We start from the raw sequence: 27,643 nt of genomic DNA, 5'->3' as shown, positions 1-27,643 counted from the left end.
CAATGACAAATCATAAAAAGCATTTGTCTTTAATTTGTTTGTTTTTAAGAAATAAATGGCAAAATAAATACACTGTGGCTTCTGAATCCCCTATCACAGAGTGTGAATAATGGTCCGGTTGCGGAGCTCCTGAATATACTCTTTGGCGTGGGTGACTGCCGTCTTCGGTGCCTCACGTGGAGGTGGGGGGCCTTCCACCAACTTCACAAAATAATGGCAAAAAACCTTCTCCATGATCCCAAAGCGACCTCTGCCATGGTATCGGATGCGTTTCAGGTACTGGCCTCGCCCTGAGGTCGACTCAGCTAGACAGGAAGACAAAGAGAGTTATAGGAAATGACTGCATCTGTAAGACTATAGCTCAAAAAAAAATTTTTTTAATTAAAATTAAAAATAAAAAGACTATAGCTTGATCACCTGAGCAACTTCTGTCCTTTCCTCGACTAGATTCTAAAACTACATGAGTTCACTGGCTGGTAAGAGCAGATTTGTCTCAAAACCAGTGTCTCTTGAGTACTTATTAAGGACCAGCCTCTATTCTAGGTGTTGGAGAGAGAAGAGTGAACAAGACTAGCAAGGACCCTGCCTCCATGCAGTGTACATTCTAGAGGAGAGAGACAGAAAATAAACATGATCATTCCAGTTAGTGACAAGTACAATGAATTAAACAGTGACGTGAGAGAGACTGATGGGGTGCTGGGGGCAACATCAGACCGGAGGGTGTCAACAGGCATCTCTGAGGAAGAGACGTTCGATCCAAGACCAGAATGAATCATCCATGCAAATATACAGGGGCATGGTATTCCAGGCAGAGGGAAAATCAAGTGCAAAGACCAAAGGTGGGAATGTGCTTGGTTTGTTTTATTTTTTATTTAAATTCAATTCAATTAACATATAGTGTATTATTAGTTTCAGAGGTACAGTTTAGTGATTCATCATTTGCATATAACACCCAGTGCTCATTACTTCAAGTGCCCTCCTTAATGCCCATCACCCAGTTCCTCCTTCCCCCCACCTACCTCCCCTCCAGCAACCCTCAGTTTGTTCCCTATAGTTAAGAGTCTTTCATGGCTTGTCTCTCTCTCTGTTTTCGTCTTATTTTATTTTTCCTTCCCTTCCTCTATATTCATCTGTTTTGTTTCTTAAATTCCACATATGACTGAAATCATGTATTTGTCTTTCTCTGACTGACTTATTTTGCTTAGCACAATACCCTCTAGTTTCATCCATGTCGTTGCAAATGGTAAGATTTCATTTTTTTGATGGCTGAATAAAATGCCACTGTATATATACCACATTTTCTTTATCCATTTATCCGTTGATGGACATCTGAGCTCTTTCCATACTTTGACTACTGTCGACATTGCTGCTATAAACATTGGGGTGCAGGTGCCCCTTCAAATCCCTACTTCTGTATTCTTCAGATAAATCCCTAGTAGTTCAGTTGCTGGTTCATAGGGTAGTTCTAGCTTTAACTTTTTGAGGAACCTCCATGCTGTTTTGCAGAGTGTATGCACCAGTTTGCATTCCCACCAGCAGTGTAAAAGGGTTCCCCTTTCTCCACATCCTCGCCAACATTTGTTGTTTCCTGAGCTGTTAATTGTAGCCATTCTGACTGGCGTGCTGGCTTGTTTTAGGAACAGAAAAAACACCAGCCTGATGAAACACAGTAAACAAGGCAAAGAGTGGTACAAACAAGGGAAGGAGATCAGTGGTGAAGGCAAGGTTACGGAGAGCCCTAAAGGCTGAGATAAAGAGTTTTTATTTCACTCCAACTGTGGTAAGAAGCCCCTGGAACCAAAGGTTCCCAAATGCTGGTCCTCTGGCTACATCAGACTAACCTACGGAACATATTTTAAATGCAGATGCTGAGAGCCCATCTCTGGAGATTCTAATTTACTGTATTTGGGGTGGGCCTTCGAAATTACATTCTGAACAAACACCAATACCCTTACCCCAGTAATTCTCATTTGTGGCCAATTTTAGGAACTCCCACATCACAACTGCTCCCTCATCTCCCCTCCCCAATTCTGCATGTCAACATCTGACCTTGTAAATTTAAAGAATTTTTTCAAATACTAGTTAAGAAGAAATCTGTTCACCAGTTTTCACCCACAGTAAATAAGAGGAGTAACCACCTTCTACTATTTTCTGAATTTAGTCAATTTCTCCTTTTTTTTTTTTTAAGATTTTATTTGTTTATTTGACAGAGAGAGCACAAGCACGGGGAGCAGCAGAGGGAGAGGGAGAAGCAGGCTCCTCACTAAGCAGGGAGCCCGACCTGGGGCTTGATCCCAGGACACTGGGATCATGACCTAAGCTGAAGGCAAACACTTAACCGACTGAGCCACCCAGGCGCCCCAGTCAGTTACTCCTTGAGTTAATTTAATAAGCCTTTTAATAAGCCAAAACCTACAGAAGACATATCAAATTAATCTACTTCAATACTCACCATTCTTATATTCTTACTGTGACATAACCTTATAAATACAGGGACTATGTCAAAGTATACACTTGACAACCCTCTAACTACAGTCCTCCATGAAATGGGTTTCAGCAGAAACATCCTAGCTTGGCCAGAGAGAAAGCTAAGGATGAAAGTGATTAAGAAAACTGCCTAGGGCCTCCGTGAGATAAGGAAAGAGTTACTGTCCTTATACCAACTTCATCACTGGGTGCTAAAGAAATGTGTTTGAGGATTTCCAAAGAGAAAGCCAAATTACACAAATCACTTTAGAATGAAGTACCACTAGTTCCTCTGGATCCACCTGTCAGGAGGAAACCTACAAATAAGCACAATGTCACTAGAAAAGTGTAGAAATCCTCTAAAAGGCATTTTACAAACATAATGGCTGCTTCTATCCAAAATTATGACTCTACTCAACTTGAGCAGCCATTTCCAAATACTTTGAGGAAAAGGAACACTACTCCAGTGAAAATAGTATCTGAACTAGCTAACTATGCAGTACTACATAACCTATCCAAGCACAATGATCAGCCTATCAGGGTCTGTGTTAACTACCATTTTCCATCTCCCCCAAATATGTAAGAGCAAACACCAATATCTGCTAATTGCCAGTCATGATTTCATCCTAAAGCCATAAAATACCATCTGCCTATCTTTAGTACATAATGCCACATTTTTTATGTCAGAACAAAAGCATCAATTCTTCTGAAACACCAGGATTCTTTAATACAACGTAATGGGAATATGCAACACAGCCACTGTGAGGTCTGAATGAAATTAGGACTTAGGAGTATAGATTCCAAATTGGTTTCTGGTCTCCCCTCCTCCAGTCTCTTTTACTAATTCTGTATGTTAGGGATTTTAACTGCTTTTATATAGAACCATTTCAATGAAAATGAAACAATAAATAGAAGCCTACTGTCCTGTGGCTCTGTTCTAATTGAAACATGAGTAGGGAGGGATCCAAAACTGTGCCATTCATTCACTCACCAAATATTTCTGAGTTCCTGCGGGGTGCTGGGCTCCATCCTGGGCTCCAGGGCTGCAACAGTGACCCAGATATCAAGGAACCCCTCTGTTTGCCCTATGCCCCACCCCTGGAGGCCCCAAGGCACAATTTCAAAACCATTGCTTTATAGTTAATAGTCTTAAAACACTGCCTTAATAACATAAATCTCTCACCCCAAAACTTTCTGTGGTTCCTCTCCACTATCGTGTGAACCAAATTCCACAGCCCGCCATGCTCAGCCCTCTGGATCTAGGCCCAATCCACCTTTCAGTTTTATTTACTCAAGGTCAACCCTCTGCTTCCTTCAATTATTCTACTCACTGGACCACACAATTACTGCTCATTTCAACCTATGTGCCTTAGCTCACGTGGTTACTCCACTCTGAAAACTTTCTTTCTTCCTGGATACTCTTTGGATATCAAACCCCTATCTTCAAAAGCTAAATTCTTCTAGAAAATTACCATGACGTTTCTAACCAATACTGACCTCCTCTTGTCTACTACTATTTACCTATATTACTCTTTTTGGTCTCAAACCATATGCTATCCTGTATAAGTGTTCATGTTTAATCTGTAAAAGTCACTTCCTCAACCAAACTTATATGTCTTTTGTATTGCCCCTAAAGTTCATGTTCAATAAGGAATAGAAATGATTTTGAAATACAACCTCTGCTAATTAATACCATTTTTTCAATATAGCTATCTGGTAAATTTGCTCAAATTCTAAAATAAGTTTCAAAGTTTTCCAAGTACATACAGTACTAATAACGTATATGGTTTGTTCCAACTCAGAAACACAATTTATGTATCCTTCCAAAGGACCACTACTGTCAAAGAACAAAACTATATGTGCTAAATGTTTTAAACTGCTTTAATAAGATATACCATCACCAAACTGTGTGGGCAGTATGCATGCGGAAGATACTCAAATACTTTCTGAATCAGAGAAAAAACATTAAGACATCTCAAAAATGGGAACAGCCTAAAGATTATGCCCAAGATGATGCTCATCTAAAGATGATGCCCAACAGGTATCAAGAATATTTAAAATATTGTCAATATTTCCTATTTACTAGTATTTAGATAAATGTAAATCTTGACATTTTAAAATTGGAAACCCTCTTCCCCCTTCATCACTCTTAGCCCAGAAGACTGATTTACAAAGTCAGTCAATCACTTTCCCCAAAGTGAATCACTTTAGATGTCATGAATCACTAAGCAGTGACATTTTATTAGTCCATGGCCACTTGTTAAGGTCTATTCACAGTGCCATTAGTCATCACTCTAAGTTTGAAAAGGAAAGAATTTTCAAAATCTGTGGTCATGCAACACCAGGTATTGGCTTTAGACTGATGACAGGCATTTGAAGGAATTACCATATAATGAGAACATATGCTACGAAAAAAGCACTTGCCTTAAAATGCCTATACTTACGTCAAGAGACTGAGGAGCCATTGCTGGGCTGAAATCGTAGCCAACAAGTGACTAGTCTTTCAAAACTCTAAAAGACAATTATCTATGGAATGAAATGTCTAGGCCTTTTCCAAGAATACAATGAGAAAAATCAGTTTCCCGTATTTTATAGGTAAGAATCACTGGGATATTAATTAAACAAATAGCTCTCCAGGCCTCCCCTGAGGTTTCAGACCCAGTGGGTCTACAGTGGGTCCTGGGAATCTGTATTTTTTTACTAAGAACCTCAGATGATTCTTATGAGGGAAGTTTGGCAAATCCAGGGACAAAAGGTCTGACATGTCATGTAAGATACTTCATCTTCCTGAGGGTACTCCTCTCTTTTACCTTCATAAAAGAATTAGGCAGCAAAATACTTAGCAAATGAGTTTTTATAATCATAAGACAAATCTAAATTTATCAGCCCTACTCAAGAGAAGAGATTTTTACACAAAACTGAATGAAAAAAGGGTGCATGGGCGCCTGGGTGGCTCAGTTGGTTAAGCAACTGCCTTCGGCTCAGGTCATGATCCTGGAGTCCCGGGATCGAGTCCCGCATCGGGCTCCCTGCTCGGGGAGGAGCCTGCTTCTCCCTCTAACCCTCTCCGCTCTCATGTACTCTCTCTCTCTCATTCTCACTCTCTCAAATAAATAAATAAATCTTTAAAAAAAAAAAAAAAGAAAAAAGGGTGCAGGTCAGTAGAGATTTTTCAGCAGAAATGTGCATAAGGAGACCGATGAATTAAAGGCCCATTCATGTAGGATTGGTTAAGTTTATTTTTGCTTAATGGCAACACTGGACTTTGCTCTTTTGTTTGGGAAGATAAGATTAAGCTCCTTACCCTTTCTCACTTTACTAAAATTACTGAAAAGGATTTAAAAACAAATTCTATTTCATTTGTATCTGAATTCCATTACAAAGTTTTGTCTGTCAGCTAAGAAGGCCATATTCCTATGAAAATGAATAAAATTAATTAAATTGGATTTGATATCCAGTCATAAAGCAGGAAAGGTCACCAAGAGGTTTTAAGCAAATGGTCTTGCTCTTCATCCATTTCATCTCTTCCAATGATTCTGGGCCCTCCCTGCATTATTTATTCATGCTGCTCTCAGAAGAAAAAGCTTATGAGTGAGTAACTACGATGGCCCTGCATCTTCTGAGATGCCATTTTGATCTCTCTCTGCATCTACGCATGTAGCAGAATATAATCAGTTATACAAGATTCAGCTTTAAAATAAGATATTTCAATTGAAAATCATAACTCATTTGAATTTCAGGAGTAGGTGTGGTTGCCAGCACCAATTCCAGGTGAGCTGAGGTAGGTTTTAACTTAACCAGAATAAGTATCTCCAGGAGGGTAGAAGTAATGTGACAAAGTAGAATTTAGATGATTTGTTTTTACTCTAATAGTTAAAAAATCATAAGGCACAACTAATTTCTCCCATAATGATTCGGCCTTTTTTCCTCTATTTGGACAGTAGCAGTACCCCGTATCTTGAATTTAAAATATCTTCAGTTCTTCTTATACATAGGTTTGGCAGATTGAGAAAATTTTGCTTCGACATCAACATCTTTGTTAGATTACAAAATTGCTGAGGTTAGGAGTAATTGCTGCTGAAGTGAAAAGGAAAACAGCAACTCCACCCAGCACTCCACTTCACTGTGGTGTTGGAGGGGGACAAGGGGGCTTTGTAATAAGCACTGATCTCTTTCTAGAAAAAGACCTGTATGAAGGTATGCGACAAAAAAACCCCTCACATTTGTATGGTGCATCATGCTTCCCAAAGCATTTTCACTTACATTAATTTTATTTGATATGGAACAAGCAGAGAAAACCTGAGATAATGCTTCAGAATGTAATAACAAAGGGAAACAAACACGTTTGGGTTATCTGAGCCTTGGCTTTTACAATTCAACAGATTTTCCATTCTGGTAATTGGAATGTTAAATTACGGGACACCTTTATGGATTAGGCACCTGGCTTGGCCCATTATAAATAAAGATTTTCTAAAGTCCACCTGTGATTCTTTATTTACCTCCTTCAGGCTGACAAAGAATTCATTTTTTAAAAAATCAGTTCTGTTCCTTCTCACTTTTATCATGATTAAAGGACCACTCCATGTACCATAATCTTGTACCCATTATTAAGTAATTATTGGCAACAGGTTTCATGATCTCACTTGCATTACACAACAGGTAACAAGAAAGCAGTGAGGTTATTACCATTTATAACAGACTAACATTAGCATGCTGAAGGCAGAAGAATAAGCTATTACCAGCAATTTTCATTGGCAAACGCAGTCCTAAGTAGTTAAATATCAAAGACTATTGTTAGATAATGAACTCGGCATCACTATTGGAAGACATTTTCCAATGCTAAGAATATTAAACATCTTACCTATATATAAATTGGATCTGAATTCCACATTGTGGTCTCTCACTGCCATATCTTGTGCTTCTAAGAGAATCTTAAACAAAGAAAAGACAGGCATTGATATGGCTGACCCTGAACTAAAATGGAATTAAATTCCTCATTTCTTGTTGTTATCTCTATAATATGACTGCTAATCACATGCCTCTGTTTTATAGCCAATTTTAAAAAGAGAATATTAAATGATAACAGTACTAAGGAGAAGGGATACACTGAGCTTTCCTTCCTCAGATAAGAACTGCGAATGCAGGCAACACAGTCCATCCTGCTAAGTGTACAATGGAATGTATGAGTTGGAAAGGAGGATACAGCAGTACTGGTAGCAGGTACCCTTGGTGATAAGCATTATGCCTTTGAGTCAGAGATTGTCAAAAAGTTCAAGAAGCTTAAGAGCTAACCCTTATTGAAAATTCTTAAACTTTGGATCCAAAATAACCATTAAACAACATCAAACAAGTAGAGAAAATCATACTTGAAAATTTTAAGAATTATTAAATTTATATTCTGTAGATATTTTGAATTAAGTTAACCTGCTCCAGAACACATTTTTTAAAAATAACAGAAACCGTGGGGTGCCTGGGTGGCTCAGTCGGTTAGGCATTAACTCTTGATTTCGGCTCAGGTCATAATCTCAGGGTTGTGAGATTGAGCCCTCTGTCAGGCTCCGTGCTCAGCACAGAGTCTGCTTGGGATTCTCTTTCTCTCTTTCTCCCTCTGCCACTCCCCCTGCTCGCTCATGTATGCAAGCTCTCTAATAAATAAAAAGATAAATCTTTTAAAAAAAAATCAAAACCTAGACCTTTCACTCATTTAAAGATAAAGAATACAATACAAAACTGAGTACACAGGGAGCCTGGGTGGCTCAGTCGTTAAGCATCTGCCTTCGGCTCAGGTCATGATCCCAGGGTCCTGGGATCGAGCCCCGCATCAGGCTCCCTGCTTGGCCAGCAGCCTGTTCTCCCTCTCCCACTCCCCCTGCTTGTGTTCCCTCTCTCGCTGTCTCTCTCTCTGTCAAAAATAAATAAAATCTTTAAAAAAAACCCAAAAAACTGAGTACACAAAAGATACTTAGTCATTGTATTCTGAACTAAATTAAATATAGGCATTACAATGGAACCTCTTGAAGTCTGAACCCATCAATCTCAACTGTTGAACTACTAAACTAAAAAATATCGCTTTTCAGTGAGAACTAACTGAAATGGAGAAAATACTGCTGATATCCCCAGATGTCCCCAACCCAGCATTTTGAAAGAAGAATACCATGTATCCACATTGAGGAAGGTAGGAAGTGCAGGGACGTGGTTTAGGGGAGAAATGGACTGCAGGTGCTGCAGAGGGGAGGGAGCCATCGTCGCAAATAAGGGTGAGAGAGGAGCACACAGGGGAATGCACAAGAACGTTTCCCCATAGCCAGTGGCTTGGAACACAAGAGGGGCTGAATTTCGTGAGTTCTTACAGACAGTGGGGCTTAAAGTCTGGAGTTTTAATGGTCATCAGGCTTGGCCGGGAAGAGACGCCAGAGGGTACTGTACTACTCCTGCAGAGAAGGCAGGCAAACAACCCAGGGGAAGACATCATGGAAATAGTGATCTGAAGAGCACCTAGGGCACACAGTGGGGAAATTATTCACTCTTCTCAGAGCACCTCCCTGAGAGGCAGCGATCACAGAGACCTCTAGGAATAAAGGAGCTGGGTAGTGGCATTCCCCCCCACCCCCACCCCTCAGCATAAACTCAGAGCCACCTGAGGGAAGCAGCTCAGCACCAACACTGACTGCCTAATTTGCTTCCACCAAACTCCAACCCCCTGTGCTCTGGTGGGACTGCCCCTCTCAGTCAAGGCTGGCTCAGACCCAGTGTGGCAGGCCCCTCCCCCAGAAGACCAGCACAAACCCCTGCCTACACCATGTCTCCTGACCAGAGAGTTTTGCAGGGCCTTAGTTCCAGTGGAGGTGGTGACAGGTCTCATTTCACAAGCAGACCAGAGCACATCTAGTTAAAATTTGCCACATTCAGGCCACGGACCAAACACTGCCCACAACAGGCAAGGAGAGCCTCTGCAGATGACCCGAAGGATAGAACAGCCAGAACACAACAGCAGAACACACAAAGCACACACCAAAGACACTCCCTGAAGCACCAGGCCCTGGGCTTCATCTCTTCTTCATAAGGTCATTACTTTCAGAAACAGGAGACATAACTCACTTTTCTAACACACAGAAGAAGCCAGAGACTTAGACAGAATGCCAAGATGGAGGAGTTTATTTCAAATGAAAGAACAAAATAAGGCCACGGCCAGAGATCTAAGTGAAACAGATATAAGTAACATGCCTGACAAAGAATTTAAACCAATGATCATAAGGACACTCATTGCACTTGAGAAAAGAATGGAAGACATCAGTGAGACCCTTAGCATAGAGATAAGAGTTAAAAAAAAAAAAAGTGAGAGATGAAGAATGCAATAAAGGAGACTGGAAGCAGGCTTGATGCAATGAATCATAGCAGGCTGGAAAAAGCAGAGAAATGAATTAGTGACCTAGAAGACAAAACAATGGAAAATAATGAACCTGAACAAAAGAGAAAAAGAAGAATTATGGAATCCGAGAACCAACTTAGGGAACTCAGTGACTCCAGCAAACATAGTAACATTCATACTATAGGAGTCCCAGAAGAAGAGAGAGAAGAGGGGGAAGAAAATTTACTTCAAGAAACAATAGCAGAAAACCTCCCTAATCTGGGAAAGGAAACAGACATCCAGATCCAGGAGGCACAGAGAACTCCCATCAAAATCAACAAAAGAGGGCGCCTGGGTGGCTCAGTTGGTTAAGCGACTGCCTTTGGCTCAGGTCATGATCCTGGAGTCCCGGGATCGAGTCCCGCATCGGGCTCCCTGCTCGGCAGGGAGTCTGCTTCTCCCTCTGACCCTCCTCCCTCTCATGCTTTCTGTATCTCATTCTCTCTGTCTCAAATAAATAAATAAAAAATCTTTAAAAAAAAATCAACAAAAGAAGGCCAACACCAACACATATTTAATTAAATTTACAAAATATAGTGATAAAGAAAAAAAATCTCAAAAGCAGAGAGACAAAAGAAGTCCTTAACCTACAAGGGAAAACCCATAAGGCTAGCTGGAGATTTCTCAACAGAAACTTGGCAAGCCAGAAGGGAACTACGTGATCTATTCAATGTGCTGCATAAGAAAAATCTGTAGCCAAGAATACCCTATCCAGCAAGGCTATCATTCAGAAGAGGAGAGATAAAGAGTTTCCCAAACAAAAACTAAAGGAGTTCATGACCACTAAACCAGCCCTGCAAGAAATATTAAAGGGGACTCTTTGAGTGCAAAGGAGAGATCAGAAGTGACAAAGACAAGAAAGGATCAGAGAAAATCTCCAGAAACATCAACAAAACAAGTAATAAAATGGCAGTAAATATATATCAATAATTACTTTAAAAGAATAAATTATTACTTTGAATGTAAATGGACTAAACACTCCAATCAAAGACATAGGGTGTCAGAATGGATAAAAAAAACAAGACCCATCTATATGCTGCCTACAAGAGACCCATTTTAATCTTAAAAATATCTGCAGTTGAAAGTGAGGAGCTGAGAAACATTTATTATACAAATGAATTCCAAAAGAAAGCCGGAGTAGCAATACTTATATCAGACAAATTGGACTTTGAACAAAGACTGTAAAAACAGACAAAGAAGGGCATTATATAATCATAAAGGGAACAATCCAACAAGAAGATATAACAATTGTAAATATTTATGCACTGAACATGGGAGCACCCAAATACACAAAACAGTTAATAACAAACATAAAGGAGCTAATGGATAATAATACAACAATAGTAGGAGACTTTAACACCCCTCTTACACCAATGGACAGATCATTTAAACAGAAAATCAACAAGGGAACAACAGCTTTGAATGACACACTAGAACAGATAGACTTAACAGATATATTCAGAAGATTCCATCTTAAAGCAGCAGAATACACATTCTTTTCAAGTGCAAATGGAACATTCTCCAGAATGTATTATGGTCTAATATATATATGACCTAATATATTAGGTCACAAAACAGGTCTCAACAAATACAAAAAGACCGAAATCATACCATGCACCTTTTCTAAAGACTGTAACACTGTGAAACTACAAGTCAACCACAAGAAAAAATTTGGAAAGACCACAAACACGTGGAGGTTAAACAACATGCTACTAAACAATGAATGGGTCAATCAGGAAATCAAAGAAGAAATTTAAAAAATACAGGGAAAGAAATGAAAATGAAAATACAACAGTCCAAAACCTTTGGGATGCAGCAAAAGCAGTCCTAAGAGAAAAGTACACAGCAATATAGGCCTACCTCAAGAAGCAGAAAAATCTCAAACAACCTAACCTACACCTAAAGGAGCTAGAAAAAGAACAACATACAATGACTAAAGCCAACAGAAGGAAAAAAATAATAAAGATCAGAGCAGAAATAAATGATATAGAAACTAAAAAAAAAAAAAAAAAAATAGATCAAAGAAACCAGGAACTGGTTCTTTGAAAAAATTAATGATTGATAAACCTCAAAAAAAACAAAACAAAACAAAACAAACCAACAAACATCATGTGCCTACAATGAGTCAGCACAAATACCATTAGCACATTTGTACATAGTGATTCAGCTACTTTCATAGCTGGAAGGGTCTTTAGAAATCATTTAATCCAATTCCACCCAGTTGACAAATAAGAAAAATGGAACCAGACAGGTTAAGTGTTTTGCCCATCATCAAAATAAAAACTGTCACAGAAAAGAGTAGACTCTAATAAGCCTCCTGAGTCCTAGCAAGTGCTCTTTCCACCCAATTAGTTAAAATATCATAAGCTCAGGGCGCCTGGGTGGCTCAGTTGTTAAGCGTCTGCCTTCGGCTCAGGTCATGATCCCAGGGTCCTGGGATCCAGCCCCACATCGGGCTCCCTGCTCTGCGGGAAGCCTGCTTCTCCCTCTCCCACTCCCCCTGCTTGTGTTCCTTCTCTCGCTGTGTCTCTCTCTGTCAAATAAATAAATAAAATCTTAAAATAAAATAAAATATCATAAGCTCTCAGTTATGGAATTGACCAAAAAAAACCCCAAAAAACAATCTTCTAAAAAAATCTATCAAATCCCAAATCACTAAAACAAAGATTTATCACATAGACAGTAAAAAATGAATAAATGTCTGGCGCAAATAAAAGCATGTCGGGAAAAAAAATAAACTTAAGGCATTCAACATTCCTAAGGTATAAGGACATTAATAAAACTGAGTGCCCTGAATCTGTATTATATGAATTATGCATTTACACCAGGGAATTCAGGATTTAGGCTAAGCTTACTAACACAGCAAGACAGCTATGCACTCCCTCCCCACAAATCTTAGTTTACCTCTTTAATTATTTGGGCTCCCTTTTTGTCACTGAATTCCAGTTGAGCCAAAGCCTGGTCAATGGACATTCCTCGTATCTAGAATTAAAGGGTAACAGACAAGAAAAGATAAACAAATTAGTTTACGAAGTCAACGTTCCCTTTGCAATGAAAAGTAAAAGCCTTACATAATACAAACAAGTTCTAAAAATAGTTAACTAGCTATATGTCAATTACATCTCAATTGACATATAATTATATCTCAATTGACATATAGCTAGCTAGTTAATATAACTGGGGGGGGCCGGATTTAAAAAAATTAAAAATAAAAATAGCTAACTAAATGCAGGCAGAGAAGAAGAAAACAAGTTTGAGAAGGGTGCCACCCTCTTTAAGTCAAAATCAAACTTAAATATTTTAACCATAAAACCTAGATTATAAATGCTGTAGTAATATTGAGAGAGCAGACATAACAGAAATTACAGGGTGGCGAGCACCACACTAGGAGTGAAAGGCATCTTCTTCTGCAGGATAAGTGTATTATATTTATCTGGGGCTTTGTCTTCTCTCATAGATAAATTTCATTCTCCCAGGAAAATCTTATAAAGCAAGGGTTTTGAAATAGGTTGAATTAACTTTTAAGATAAATAAGCTTGCTTCCTGGATTCTTTCAGGGTATAGATTCCTGACGTCTTTGTTCTAAATATCTATGTATCCAACATGATTCAGTTTCTCAGAAGAAAAGTAAAAATTAAGCAAAATCACTCATCTCTGAGCAATCATTTGTGGATTACCTGTCAACTGTCTGAACATGTAATTATATTCCTCACTTTTTGGAGAAATCAGGACAAATTTTTTCGATTTTTCAAATCCTGGGGGAAAAGTCACAGCTTCTTAAGTATTATATGGTAATGTCATTTTAGCTTACCAATTTTGCCAAATACCACATCTTATCTTTGCTGTATTTTATTTGCCTTCGACAATGGTAGATTTCCTTACAAATGGGGGGAAAAAAAAGTTAGCAAATTTATCAAAATAACAATAACATACACTGTCAATAAAACTTTAACTTTTTATGCCTAATGAAAATGCTGCCACAAGAAGTAAAAATGCTACGTTGTATTTTCCAAAGTCTCACTATATTAAAAAGATCATTAAGGCAGTGATAGAAACTACAAAATGGCTACTTTGTGCCAAAATTTGCAACATTTCTATCCAGAGGAATAGTAAAAGATCTAAATGAAAACATTTAGCTGGATAAAAGAACAAAAGAAAAGGTACAAGAAAAAAAGTTTCCTCTCAGTAGGGAAAATAAGAGAATATGGTGAAAGAGACAAAATAACTGGTTTCACAGGACATTCTAGGTGTTTGGTCAAGAGCACAGGTCCTAGATCAGACTGCCTGGGTCTGAATTCTAATTCTACCATCTACTAGCTACAGAACCCAAGCTCTTTAACCTCTCTGCCTAAGTTTCCTCTTTTTTGAAATGAAGATAATAGTACCAACCACATAAAAATATAGTAAGAATTAAAGAAAATAATCTATGTAAAGAAAGCATTTTGCAGTGCCTAGCACCTGGTAAGATCCTAGTAAATGTCAGTTTTTATTATCTTCTATTTAGAGTAGTAAGTATATCCCATTTAATTTTTTTAATCAATCATCGATTATACAATTTACAGTTGACAAAGTACATTCCAAGCCCATTATTTCATTTGATCTAACTCTATGAGTTGGGAGAGAAAACACTTTATGATCCTTTTACAGGGGCACCTGGGTGGCTCAGTTGGTTAAGCATCAGACTCTTGGTTTCAGCTCAGGTCATGATCTCAGGGTTGTGGGATGGAGCCCCGTGTTGTGCTCCACGCTTAGTGCAGAGTCTGAGATTCTCTCTCTTCCTGCCCCTCCCCGCCCCAGTCACTTCCTGCCCCTCCCCACCCCTGCCCCTTCCACGCCCCAGTCTCTCTCTCTCAAATAAATAAATACATCTTTAAAAAAAAAATCCTTTCGGGCGCCTGGGTGGCTCAGTTGGTTAAGCGACTGCCTTCAGCTCAGGTCGTGATCCTGGAGTCCCTGGATCGAGTCCCGCGTCGGGCTCCCTGCTCAGCGGGGAGCCTGCTTCTCCCTCTGACCCTCCCCCCTCTCATGTACTCTCTCTCATTCTCACTCTCTCAAATAAATAAATAAAATCTTTAAAAAAAAAAAATCCTTTCATTGAACATTATATCAAAAACTAATGATGTACTATATGTTGGCTAATTTAATTTAAATTTAAAAAAAATAATAATAATCCTTTCACAAAGTAAAAACCAGAAAAAAAAAAAAATCAGAAAAATCAAATGACTTATCTAAGACCACAAAGTTTGTGAGAGACAAAGCTGGAAGTCAAAGTGCCATACAGGAAGTATATGAAGTGTCTAACACAATGTCTGGCAAGTGTAACTTTAAAGCTCCCCTATGACTATAAAACCCACGTTCCTTCCACTACTACACCTATATTGCCCCTTCAAAACAATCAGAAAACATTTGGGGCACCTGGGTGGCTCAGTCATTAAACATCTGCCTTCAGCCCAGGTCATGATCCCGGAGTCCTGGGATCGAGCCCCGCATCGGGCTTCCTGCTCCGTGGGAAGCCTGCTTCTCCCTCTCCCACTCCCTCTGCTTGTGTTCCCTCTCTCGCTGTGTCTCTTTCTGTCAAATAAATAAAATCTTAAAAAAAAAAATTAGAAAACATTTGTCAACGCAAATAATAGCAAGGAGACCTCAGAACTTTCTAACATTCTGACTCCTGCTGGAAATTTTCAAATGCCTTAGAAACAGAGTTTTCTCACGTGGCCATCTTTTAATATGTAGCAGATTTCATTTCAGGTGCAATAGAAGCTGACAGGCTGAAAACTGTAGCAATAGCCTAATTACGTTTTCAGCAATAAAGTGTCCAGGGGAGCACTGGAGAGGAAAGAACTGTCATGACTGAAAATATTATCTGCAAAAATTAATACACTCAATAAAATCTTTTATACAGAAACCCTTCAATTCTTGGTTTCCCATGGTGGGCTATTTCCAAACCTGAACTATATATGATTATCTTCAAATTTTGTAAAAAAGATACTGTACTCCTGGCAGGAGCATGGGGAAAAAAGGAATCAAGTACTTACCAAAAAAAGAAGAAAGTTATTCAATCATGCTCTTTTAAAACGAAAAAGCTCAACATTTCCTTTAGGCAGGTGCAATGTCTAAAGGCATTTTCTAAAGATAAACCAGACAAACCTATCATAGCAAATAGATAAAGTGGCAAAGTTGGAGGACAGGAGGTCCAGTTAAATGTCACTATTAACCAAGCTATACAGTAAATTAGATAAAGTTAAGTTAGGATATAATGTGCAAAGTAGCAATTCAAATGAAGTAAAAGTAAGTCTAAATTATGAAATGTCTAAACCAGTAACTTTTAAAGAAACTAATTTATTTTAAAATGCATATAATAACTCAAATGATTAAAAAAAGTGTCACCTAATGACACTCAGTGTCATTAGTCAGTTAAGCATCTGACTCTTGATTTCGGCTCAGGTCATGATCTCTGGATCTTAAGAGTGAGCACCACATGGGGCTCTGCGCTGGGCATGGAGCCTGCCTGAGATTCTCTCTCCCTCTCTCCCTGCCCCTTCCTCCCCCACCCTCCCCACCCCCACACTCTCTCTCTCTCTCAAAAAAACAGTGTCACCTAATAAGAGTCCAAACTAGGGCCTTATGGGATCCACATAATGACTTATAAGTATGACTTATCATCAGTATGTCATTCCATAAATTAAAAACATGCCTCCTATTGAAAGGGTTGTTCAGTTTTGATATAGTCTCACTATATTTTTAGTTTATTTAACATAGCTTTCTTCATAGATATTGCAAAAGTAAACCCAAGCCCAAATTAACAAGTGCTGACTATTACAAAGAAAGCCATTTAATTTCTCTCTGGCTCATTTTCTTCACCATGATGAAGCCACAGGTAAGATAAAGTCTACACGGGAATCTATATTGTTTGGAAACTGGTGCTAGCTAAATTAGGAAAATAGTCTTAAAGATAATAGGAGTGACCTAAAACATGCCCAAATTGGTGACATTCATTTTAACTTACTGCTATAGGATTTACTCACTACTGATCCACTATTATTTTTTTTAAAGATTTTATTTATTTGAGAGAGAAAGAGAGAAAGAACATAAGCAGGGAGAAGCAGGCCCCCCAACGAACAGGGAGCCTGATGCAGGGCTCAATCCCAGGACTCTGGGATCAAGACCTGAGCCAAAGGCAGATGCTTACCCGACTGAGCCACCCAGGCACCCCTGATTCACTATTATTTAACTGCATATTTCAATGCTGAAGATCAGAATGAGTTAGAATGGTAAATATTATCTGACCTCTTTTTATTTTTTTTCTAAGATTTTATTTATTCATTAGAGAGACAGAGAGGAAGAGAGAGAGAGCACAAATCAGGAGGGGCAGAGGGAAAGAATCTCTTTTTTTTAAGATTATTTATTTATTTGACAGAGAGAGAGACACAAAAGAGAGAGGGAACACAAGCAGGGGGAGTGGGAGAGAGAGAAGCAGGCTTCCCGCTGAGCTGGGAGCCCAATGTGGGACTCGATCCCAGGACCCTGGGATCATGACCTGAACCGAAGGCAGATGCCTAACAACTGAGCCACCCAGGTGCCCCGAGGGAGAGAATCTTAAGCAGACTCCCCTCTGAGCGCAGAGTCCACCACCAGGCTCAATCTCACCACCCTGAGATCATGACCGGAGCCAAAAACAAGAGTTGGATGTTTGAGCCACCCAGGCGCCTCTGTCTGACCCCCTTTTAAATTAGGGATAAAACTAATTTTTAAGATGTTTGCAGTTAGCAGACTGGCAAGTACAAGGTCACACTGTACATAATGGCAGCATAAGAACTATGTGGCTAGGTGTGCACACTATTCCATTATTAAGCTATGTATTTAATGAAGGGCATTAATATTTTAATCATAACAGGTATAAATGATGCACCAATGTCAATTTACCAAGTACTAGTTGAAGTCAGAAAACATTAAAGTGTTTTCTAAAAGTCGTAATTTGTTCCCAAAAGGATTACTCACTCAAACAAAATCTGTAATCTACTGTTAACTACCTGAATTTTGCCGCTTGGGATATATCCTGAAGTGCATTTAGTTTAATATACAAAAAGACTAGTACTATAAAATATAAAATTTTGCTTTTAGATTCTGGACCTGACAAATGTTATGATTTCTTTCCCAATTAATACCTAAGTTCAAAGAACTCAAGTAAGAAGAAAGCTCATTAATAATAGGAAATATTTTATTTATATTTGTACAAATATGCAATTTTTCCTAAATTTTGGTTAATTATAAAATGGAGTCAATACTTAATAGCACAGATTCTGTCACAAATCTATTAAGTTCTGATGGCAAAATAAAATATGAAAGAAAGTTATTTGTTTAAACTATTAGCATCTCTTTTCCCCCTTATTCCCCAATGAGGTGGGAGCTCTTTAAATCAATAAATTAACTCCCCTAAATAGAAAAAAAGAAAACATAAAACTGTACTAACTCAGACCAATACTTACCAATTGAATCCTAATGAAAGGCAAGCTGTCAAATTCATATAAAAACTAAGCAAATGACATTACTGAGATGATATACATTATCCAGTAGCCTTAAATCCCAAAGACCTTTAAAAGATGTTTTCTGAACTGAATGATTTATAATTAACACCACTGAATATATTAATAATAGTTATTAATAATTAATTCTAAGCACCACAATTTATTTTCTTAAGGATCCAAATGTTTCCATCTTGTTTATGCTATCATTACTTGTTTAAGCTTTTTAACAGATACCTATGTATTCCACAGCAAATTCACATTAAGCTGGAAATTAGTCTTGTATCTCAGACTAGAGCACTCACAAGCAGTTTGGAGAGGGTAAAAGAATTCCAAGCAGCTGAGGGGCGCCTGGGTGGCTCAGTTGGTTAAGCGGCTGCCTTCGGCTCAGGTCATGATCTCAGGGTCCTGGGATTGAGCCCCGCATCGGGCTCCCTGCTCAGCGGAAAGCCTGCTTCTCCCTTTCCCTCTGCCTGACACTCTGCCTACTTGTGCTCTCTAACTCTCTGTCAAATAAATAAATAAATAAATCTCTTTAAAAAGCCAGTAGGCCCAAAGGAGTAATTAAAAAAAAAAGAACTGGGGCGCCTGGGTGGCTCAGTTGGTTAAGCGACTGCCTTCGGCTCAGGTCATGATCCTGGAGTCCCCGGATCGAGTCCCGCATCGGGCTCCCTGCTCAGCAGGGAGTCTGCTTCTCCCTCTCCCGCTCCCCCCCTCTCGTGCGCTCTCTCTCTCAAATAAATAAATAAAATCTTTAAAAAAAAAAAAAAAGAATTCCAAGCAGCTGAGATAAAACTCGGTATCTCTGAAAGGAATCCAATGATTAAATTCAAACCTTAGTTCAAAGGTTTGTGAATTACAAACAGACAAAAATCACAAATAAGTGTGTCTATGTTCAAATTTAAGACGTTGGAAAACCAAACATGATTTTTTTTTTTTTAAAGATTTATTTATTTGAGATAGAGAGCAAGAGTAGGGGGCAGAGGGAGCTGCAGACTCCCCGCTGAGCAGGAAACATGATGCAGGGTTCAATCCCAGGACTCCGGGGTCATGACCTGAGCTGAAGGCAGGTGCTTAACCAAATGAGCCATCCAAGCACCCCCAAACATGATTTAAACACGGTCAATGGTTTAAGTCATCCTTGCCAACTGCTCATGCTCCACTACCAAGAATACATTAGCCAGCCTCTTAAGAGTCAAAAATCTGTCAGTATGGGGGCACCTGGGTGGCTTGGTCGTTGAGCGTCTGCCTTCGGCTCAGGTCATGATCCCAGTGTCCTGGGATCGAGCCCCATGTCGGGCTCCTTGCTCAGCGGGGAGCCTGCTTCTCTCTCTCCCCCTCCCCCTGCTTGTGTTCCCTCTCTCGCTGTCTCTCTCTCTTTCTCTGTCAAAAAAAAAAAAAAAAAACCCACAAATTTAAAAAAAAAAAAGCTGTCAGTGTGTCTCAAGCTATTAGCTTAGTTTTTGAGTTAAGGTCCCCAAACAGAAGGTTAAGTCAAGGCAAACAAATATGTAAAACAAAGACAATCTTTTAAAACTACCAAGAAGATAAATCTAGAACATCCTCTGTAACAGTCTAATGATCACACAAATTGTGGAATACTTTTTCCCTTTCTTCACATGGAACAATAAATCAATGCTAGCCACATAAAAGTAACAGCGCTTTATCAAAATTAAGAGATAATTTCTTTTTTTAAAAAAAGATTTTATTTATTTTAGAGAGAGGGCATGCGCTCAAGGGGGAGAAGCAGAGGGGAAGGGGTAGAGGAGGAGGGAGAAAGAATCTGAAGCAGACTCTGCACCGAGCTCAGAGCCCAATGCAGGACTCAATCCCACAACCATGAGATCATGACCTGAGCCGAAACCAAGAGCTGGACTCTCAACCAACTGAGCCACCCAGGTGCCCCAAGAGATTATTTCTACCCACAAACTTACTGCTGGTCTCCGAGGTTCTCCAGGCAATTGTGGAGGATAAACAATTTTATTCTTCTTTTCCCATCTTCGAGAAATGTCCAGAGACCCACTTGTGTGGATATGTGATTGGGGTAAAACATTATGAGATGAAAGAAGCCTGTAAAACAAAAGACACTTAGAATCTTTTCCAGAGCTTACGAATCTCCTGAATCACATCAGCTCCATTGTGATCAAAACTCTTTAAGGATCACAAGTGGAAACAGTCTAGATGTTAATTAACAGAGAACAATTTTACATAAAATACCATAGAGAGCTAGTTCACTGAAAGCTAGGAGTAAAACGTTGATAACCAGCGTTAAGTCAAATAATAAACAGATATTACCTCAAGATCTCTTGCTCTGACTGACCAAAAAAAGTATTGACTCTTTAATATAAGCCAGCTCAGTCCTAAAACAGAGTTAAAGAAGATATAATGGATCCCTGACCTAACCTGTGGAATTCCTCAATTTTGTGGAGTAGGCAGGACAAATCACAATATTTTGTAATCCTTAAGAAATTAAAAGATAAAGCTGGCATTACATGCCTCCTGAGGAAAGAAATCACTACCCACCATCCATGAAGTAGTCTTTCTGCAAAAAACAAACCTGAATTAATGGAGCTTCTAGATTCAATACAGGAAATAGACAGGAGAACATGTTAAACAATATGAGGGGGATGCACTCAGCAAAATCCAAGCTGTACAAATTCTACAAGACAAACAGGCCACTTTCTTCAACAAATAAATTACAAGGGGAAAAAGAAAGAGCTGAGGGGCGCCTGGGTGGCTCAGTTGGTTAAGCGACTGCCTTCGGCTCAGGTCATGATCCTGGAGTCCCAGGATCGAGTCCCGCATCGGGCTCCCTGCTCAGCAGGGGGTCTGCCTCTCTCTCTGACCCTCCCCCCTCTCATGTGCTCTCTCTCTCATTCTCTCTCTCAAATAAATAAATAAAATCTTTAAAAAAAAAAAAGCTGAATAAAGAACCAACTGATTAATAAGAGACTTCAAAGAAATATCAATTAATTCCAATGTGTTGATTAAAATTTTAAAAGTACAACAGTTATTTAACCATTGCAAATTTGAACATTAACTGGATATTTGATACTTTTTAGTGAGATATATAGTGAAATATTTATGAATTAAATAATATGGTGTCTGGGATTTGTTTCAAAATATGATGGGATAGAGTAGGGACCATAGATAAAATAAGATTGGCCATGAGTTGAAGCTGGGTGATAAGTTCATGAGGGTTCATCATATTATCTACTTTTGTATGTCTGGGTATATCCAAATAACACACAAACTTGGTGTTTCCCTGCTGTGCAGAATATAGAGTCTAAATTCCTAGGAAGACACAGAAGGCCCTTTATAATCTAACCCCAACAGCCATCTTGGCTCATTCACCTTATGGCCTGGCCACACAAACATTCCTTGTTCTCTGAACAAACCACATACTTTCATATCTTTATACTTTTGATTATATTGTTTTTTCCTCAATCGTCATCTCCTGAATGAAATGCTTATCCTGTTTTAAGCTCCAGCTCAATTGTCACCTCAATGCAAGGCATCACCTGATCCCTTCTCCCAGACAACCATTCTCCCCACTATCTTCGTATTCTGTTCTTACCAGCCATGCAGCAGCGAGTTGGAACTATGGTACTCTAAGGTGGCTGTATAAGAATGAGTTCCTGTAGTAAATGTGCACTTGAGCATTGTGAAGGCAAGTATACCATCCTCTGTAATCTAGCACTAAGGACAGTATCTGGCACATGGAGGGGCGCCTGGGTGGCTCAGTCGGTTAAGTGTCTGCCTTCGGCTCGGGTCATTATCCCAGGGTCCTGGGATCGAGCCCCACATCGGGCTCCCTGCTCAGCGGGAAGCCTGCTTCTCCCTCTCCCACTCCCCCTGCTTGTGTTCCCTCTCTCGCTGTGTCTCTCTGTCAAATAAATAAATAAAATCTTTAAAAAAAAAAAAATCTGGCACATGGATACTGAGTATTTAACCCAGACTTAAATATTCAAAGTTGTTGTAAATTGGCAGATTTTCACACAGTTTATGCAACTGAATAATACACTTAGCAAGGCCTTTGTTTTTAGTTTTTAAACCATTCAGACTAAAGAATTTTTTTTTAAGATTTATTTATTTAAGAGGGAGAATGCAAGCAAGCGTGAGCAGGGGGAGGGGCAGAGGGAGAGAGAGAGAATCCTGAAGCAAACACCCCACTGAGTGGGCAGCAGTGCCACCCAGGCTCCCCCAGGCTAAAGAATTTTAAAAATCTATTCTCCTACTGGCTCATTTCTACTACTCTATCTCAAGTTCACCATTTTACATCCTGATATTAAGATCAGTACCATCAAAATACTTGACAAAAACTTTGCCATCCACATTTAGGTTCCACTATTTTAACTGAAAAGACTAGGATACATGATGTTAGAGGGCAGAATTTCCTAAAAAAGAACAAAACAACAACAACTATAAGCCATGGGATGAGAGCAGAGACTGTGGAGTCAAGTAAACCTGAGTCTAAATCTTAACTCTAATATGAGGTAAATGACCTTGAGGAAGTCACATAACTTTCCAGAGCTCAGTTTTCTCATTGGTTAATGGAATAAAAACCATAATTACCTCATAGGCTTCTTAAGGAACTCAAATAAGATACTTTAAGTAAAATACTTAACCTGACACTTAAAAGGGCTCAATAAAATTGATGTTATTACTTCTAGAATGAAAAGAATAATACCCACTTTATTCTGTCAAGTGGTGGGTAAATAATTAATGTACCACACCCTAGAGTTCCTAGCACATGATAAACACTGATGGCTAGTACTAACTTTAAATCAGCCCCTCTGAACAGTTCATCTCTCCTGTTCTCCAAAAAACTGAACACTATGAACTGTAAACTTTATATTACACAATTTCAAAACTTCTTTTCATGTTTCTAATCATGATCGTTTGCTTCTATGCTGCTGTAATTCAGGGGTACACTAAGTTTATCAATTCTCTGGGCCTCCAGTTTTTTATGAAAAGAGGAATTGAGTACATTATCTCTAGGGGCTCTCTGAACCTTAATTCTATCTTGAATCTCATTGTTGACACAGGATTACAGAAACACAAATCCCTTGGCGTCTATTTAATTCTTCTTCAATGAAACCACTGTTACACCAACCAGTCTGAAAGAATGCTTGAGGGTGAGGCCTGTGCCTTCTGTATCCATCATACCTAGCACAGTGTCTTTTTTTTTTTTTTTAAGATTTTATTCATTTATTTGACAGAGAGAGGCACAGTGAGAGATGGAACACAAGCAGGGGGAGTGGAAGAGGGAGAAGCAGGCTTCCCACTGAGCAGGGAGCCCGATGCGGGGCTGGATCCCAGGACCCTGGGATCATGACCTGAGCCAAAGGCAGACGCTTAACGACTGAGCCACCCAGGCACCCTAGCACAGTGTCTTATACTCAAATCAATACACATTCAATGAATTAAATATGGTGCTTAATAAATTAATTATTAATAAATTAATTATGAATAAATAATGACAAAGATGTCTGAATACCTACAATACTTTCAGGGCTCAAATGGCTCATAAAATGAATTATCAAGCAAATACTAAACAACTGTAATCAAATTAAATTAAAATATTATTCCAAACAGAGCACGTAATTCAGGAGTGTATTAAATGAAAAGTTCTTATACGCCCTCTCTTGGTCAACTGTTGGAATAACACCGAATTAAAGCAGAAAATTAAGCAATCATAAAGTAAATTGAAAATCTTTAATTCAAAACTTAACTACATAATTTGAAACTTACAACTTTTGAGACCTTTTTATGTAAGAAATACTGTGAAGACTCACTAGAGAAAAGGAAGTCAAGAAAAGGAAATTAGTGGAATTAACAAATGAGAACCTGAGTTACTGCTGGAATCCATTTCCTTCTGTAAAATTTTTTTCCAACAAATATTAAAATTTAAGTCTGCCTAGCACTCTAGTTCACTGTTAGCATTCTAAAGAATCAAAACTAGTTAAAACCTTTAAAAAAAAAATGAAAGGCATCCAGGATCAACTTTTATCATTTTGAAAGTCAAGTATCATTACTGATATTTATTATATCCTTTCATTTATTGGGAAGCTCAAGTCCTTTTAGCTTCACTAGACCTCTGTACAGTGGATGAAGGAAGGTAGGCCTGAACCAACTCTCTAAAGTGCTTGTACACATAACAGATATACAGGTGCCCACATTATGGTGAGACTGCCAGAGTCCAAACGGAAAGTAGGTGGTATACTGAAACTAGCATACGAACTTCATTACTCCTGTTACTCTCGTGTCTTCCATCTACCGCTACTTAAGGATTCAGTTTAAGTATCACTTTTCAAATTCTTCCCATAGTCATTAGACATTGAAAAGTAAATTTACAAAGTAAATTTTAGGATTAAGAATTCAGATAAACAGTACGTGAGTTTCTTTTTTTTTTTTTTTTTTTTAGTACGTGAGTTTCTAAAGTCACAATTTAAGGGGCGCCCAGGTGGCTCAGTCGCTTAAGCGTCTGCTTTTGGCTCAGGTCATGATCCCAGGGTCCTGGGATCCAGTCCCACATCAGGCATCCTGCTCAGCGGGGAGTCTGCTTCTCCGTCTGCCTGCCACTACCCCCAGCTCGTACTTGCATGCTCTCTCTCTGTCTCAAATAAATAAAATCTTTAAAAAAAAAAGTCACAATTTGAGAAATAATACTTCCTACTTATTGCTCAAAGTTCATTTTGCGCTTTAGTACAAGGTATACCCAAATCCCAAGTGAAGATAATACTGGCCTCTGGCTCAACATGAGAATATCATGTTGTTATATGCATCAAGGTAAAAAATTCTTTGTTCCCAATTTACTTCTGTTACATTAAGTTAATCCCACACTTGAGACTGACTAAAAGAACATCCTCCATCTTGCTTCAATTAGAATCTAACAAAAATGACAACCAAAAATGTCTCCAGACATTGCCAAATGTCTCAGGAGGCTGGAGGTAATGAGTGGGGGCAAAATTGCCCCTAGTTGAAAGTCACTATTAGCTAAAGTGACAGAAAAAAAGGGGGTGGGGGGGCAAGAGCTTTTGCAGACTAAGGAGCATGACTTCTCTGTTCCAAAAGGTTCTTGTTATCAATGTCATACACATGTGGATAGTTAATAAGCCAGATTTTCGGGGAGCCTGGGTGGCTCAGTCAGTGAAGTGTGTGACTCTTGATTTCAGCTCAGGTCATGATCTCAGGGTCCTGGGATAGAGCCCCACCTCGGGCTCCGTGCTCCATGGGCAGTCTGCTTGGGATTCACTCTCCCTCTCCCTCTGCCTCTGCCCCTCCCACCCCTCTCTAAAATAAATAAATAAATCTAAAAAAAAAAAAAAGAAAAAGAAAAAGTCCAGAATAGGGATTCATAAAATTATATAACTTCAGGACTAAAAAGAGCCTTAGGGATTATCCAGCAAAATCCTGTATTACATAGATGAAAAGACTGAAGACAAACTGCTTAAGTTGCTTGCTCAGAGCTTCCAAGTATAAGTCAGTGCAGGACAATTTAAGTCAACAAACATTAACAAAATATTCACTTTGTGCAAGACCCTAACTTGGAACTATAAAGAGAAATAAGAACTGTCCCTACCTATCCAGGGTATATAAGCTAGTAAAGAGCACAGACACATAACATGAAGCCACTGTTTGAGACACACATGCTAAAAGGAGAGATTAATTTCTTTCCTTTTCAGTGAGATCTGAGAAATCTAAATAAGAAACATTTGAACAGGGTTTAAATAATTAGAACTCATATTATAGACAGGAAGTGAAGGCACAGTATGAAAGCCAAGAAGCAAATAAATGACAGCATATTCAGATGAAGTAAATAAATTAGCATAGCTAGGATGGAATAGTAAGAGATAATCTAAAAAAAAGCAAAGTATAGACAAATCCTAAGGGGCAGTGCCTCCTATTTTCTTCTTTAGCCCACCTCTTCGGTCCTTTGACTGAAGAACTGGAAACAGAGCTAAATATAATGGGAACTCAGTAATAATTTATAATGATAAAAACAGTAATGGCAGCTAGAATCTAGGGTGGGACTGTTATACGCCATGCACTATACTAAACACTTCATATGCATTACCTCATTTAAACCTCATAAAAATACTATGACACAGGTACTAATATTACTCTCCTAGCATACATAAATACTAAAACTTAGAAAAGATTAATAACTTTTCCAAAATCATAGTTTAAAAAGGGGATTCACACCCAACTCGTCTGTCTCCGAAGCCTATAAACTAAACCAAAATAAATTCCAACAAATGTGCAGATCAGACAATTTACACTCAGATTATCAATCTCCAAATATCAACAGCTGTACTGCAGAAGAGGGGAAGAGGGACAAGGAGAAGGTGGCAGAGAAAGGCTCCTTGACAGTCCTGACTTAATTGCATTCCCTAACCTTAAAAAAACCCATTTGTCCTGAGGTCTAAGAATGCTCTGGAGAATACAGTATAAAGCTTTAGAACTTCCAATGATTAGGGAGCCTTAGGAAAGTTATTTTACTTTGGGGAGCTTCAATTTCCTTGTCTGAAAAATGGGTGTAGCAATACCTACACTATGCAAGTTGTTATGAGAATGAGATAACGCATATAAAGCGTTTAACACAATGCTAGACACGTTGTAAAGCGCGGTTATCTCCAATACAGTCCCTGCTCAGATAACCAAGTAACCAGAGAGTTAACTAGAAAAGTCGGACGCTCCCAACACGGTTGGGAGAGTGTAACCATGTTCAGAAATTATTTAGAAAAGAGATTTACAATGTCCCCTAACAGGTTATCCTGATTCCCTCAGAGCTATTATATACGGCGGCGGAAAGATGGAGTGACCAAGCAGAGACTGGCTGTCTCGTTCGCTTCCACAGCCCCAAAGCCTAAATGCTGAGGGTGGCAGACAGGCCCTCAGTAATTGACAAACCGGGAAGGAGGCCTTGAGCCCTCTGCAACTCCGAGGCGAAAGACTTACCCTAAGGCCAGCTTCCCCCTCAGATTCTGTATCCTTAATGCACCTGAAACATTAACACAAGCGGTCAATTCAGACTCCCACCTCCACTCCCTTCTACCACGCCTAAACCACTGAGAAATCCCTACCCTACTCATCCGTACCCATACGTTCCAGTATTGCCGCCGCCATCTTTCTCCCTCCCTCTACGGAAGCCTCCGAGTTCATGCACTGTGTGGACAAAGCGCATGCGCAATTCTTAGGTGCTCCCTCCCCCACCCCCCACTGCGGGAGACCTAGCAGTATT

General features: G+C 39.1%; 1 protein-coding gene across 3 annotated transcripts; it reads right to left on the bottom strand.

Moving 5' to 3' along the window:
• Positions 1-10: 10 nt before the first annotated feature.
• MRPL22 (mitochondrial ribosomal protein L22) lies at positions 11-27,559 on the bottom strand. 3 transcript variants are annotated; one of them, XM_081826224.1, is made up of 7 exons: positions 27,501-27,559; positions 27,361-27,403; positions 20,331-20,466; positions 13,686-13,751; positions 12,779-12,856; positions 7,328-7,397; positions 11-305 (listed from the first exon to the last, which is right to left on the bottom strand). In XM_081826224.1, exons 1-7 carry the CDS (start codon positions 27,526-27,528, stop codon positions 94-96), a joined length of 633 nt encoding a protein of 210 aa, XP_081682350.1. In that variant the 5' UTR covers positions 27,529-27,559; the 3' UTR covers positions 11-93. The 3 variants fall into 3 exon arrangements, with proteins under 3 accessions (XP_081682350.1, XP_081682351.1, XP_081682352.1); XM_081826225.1 differs by having other exon boundaries at positions 27,486-27,504; XM_081826226.1 differs by lacking the exon at positions 20,331-20,466 and having other exon boundaries at positions 27,501-27,520.
• Positions 27,560-27,643: the final 84 nt, after the last annotated feature.

This window comes from Leptonychotes weddellii, chromosome 7 (assembly GCF_054177405.1).
Source record: "Leptonychotes weddellii isolate Sample4059 chromosome 7, ASM5417740v2, whole genome shotgun sequence".
Lineage (NCBI taxonomy): Eukaryota > Metazoa > Chordata > Mammalia > Carnivora > Phocidae > Leptonychotes > Leptonychotes weddellii.
Note: the sequence above shows the minus strand (reverse complement) of the source record. Positions and strands in the feature narration are given on the sequence as shown.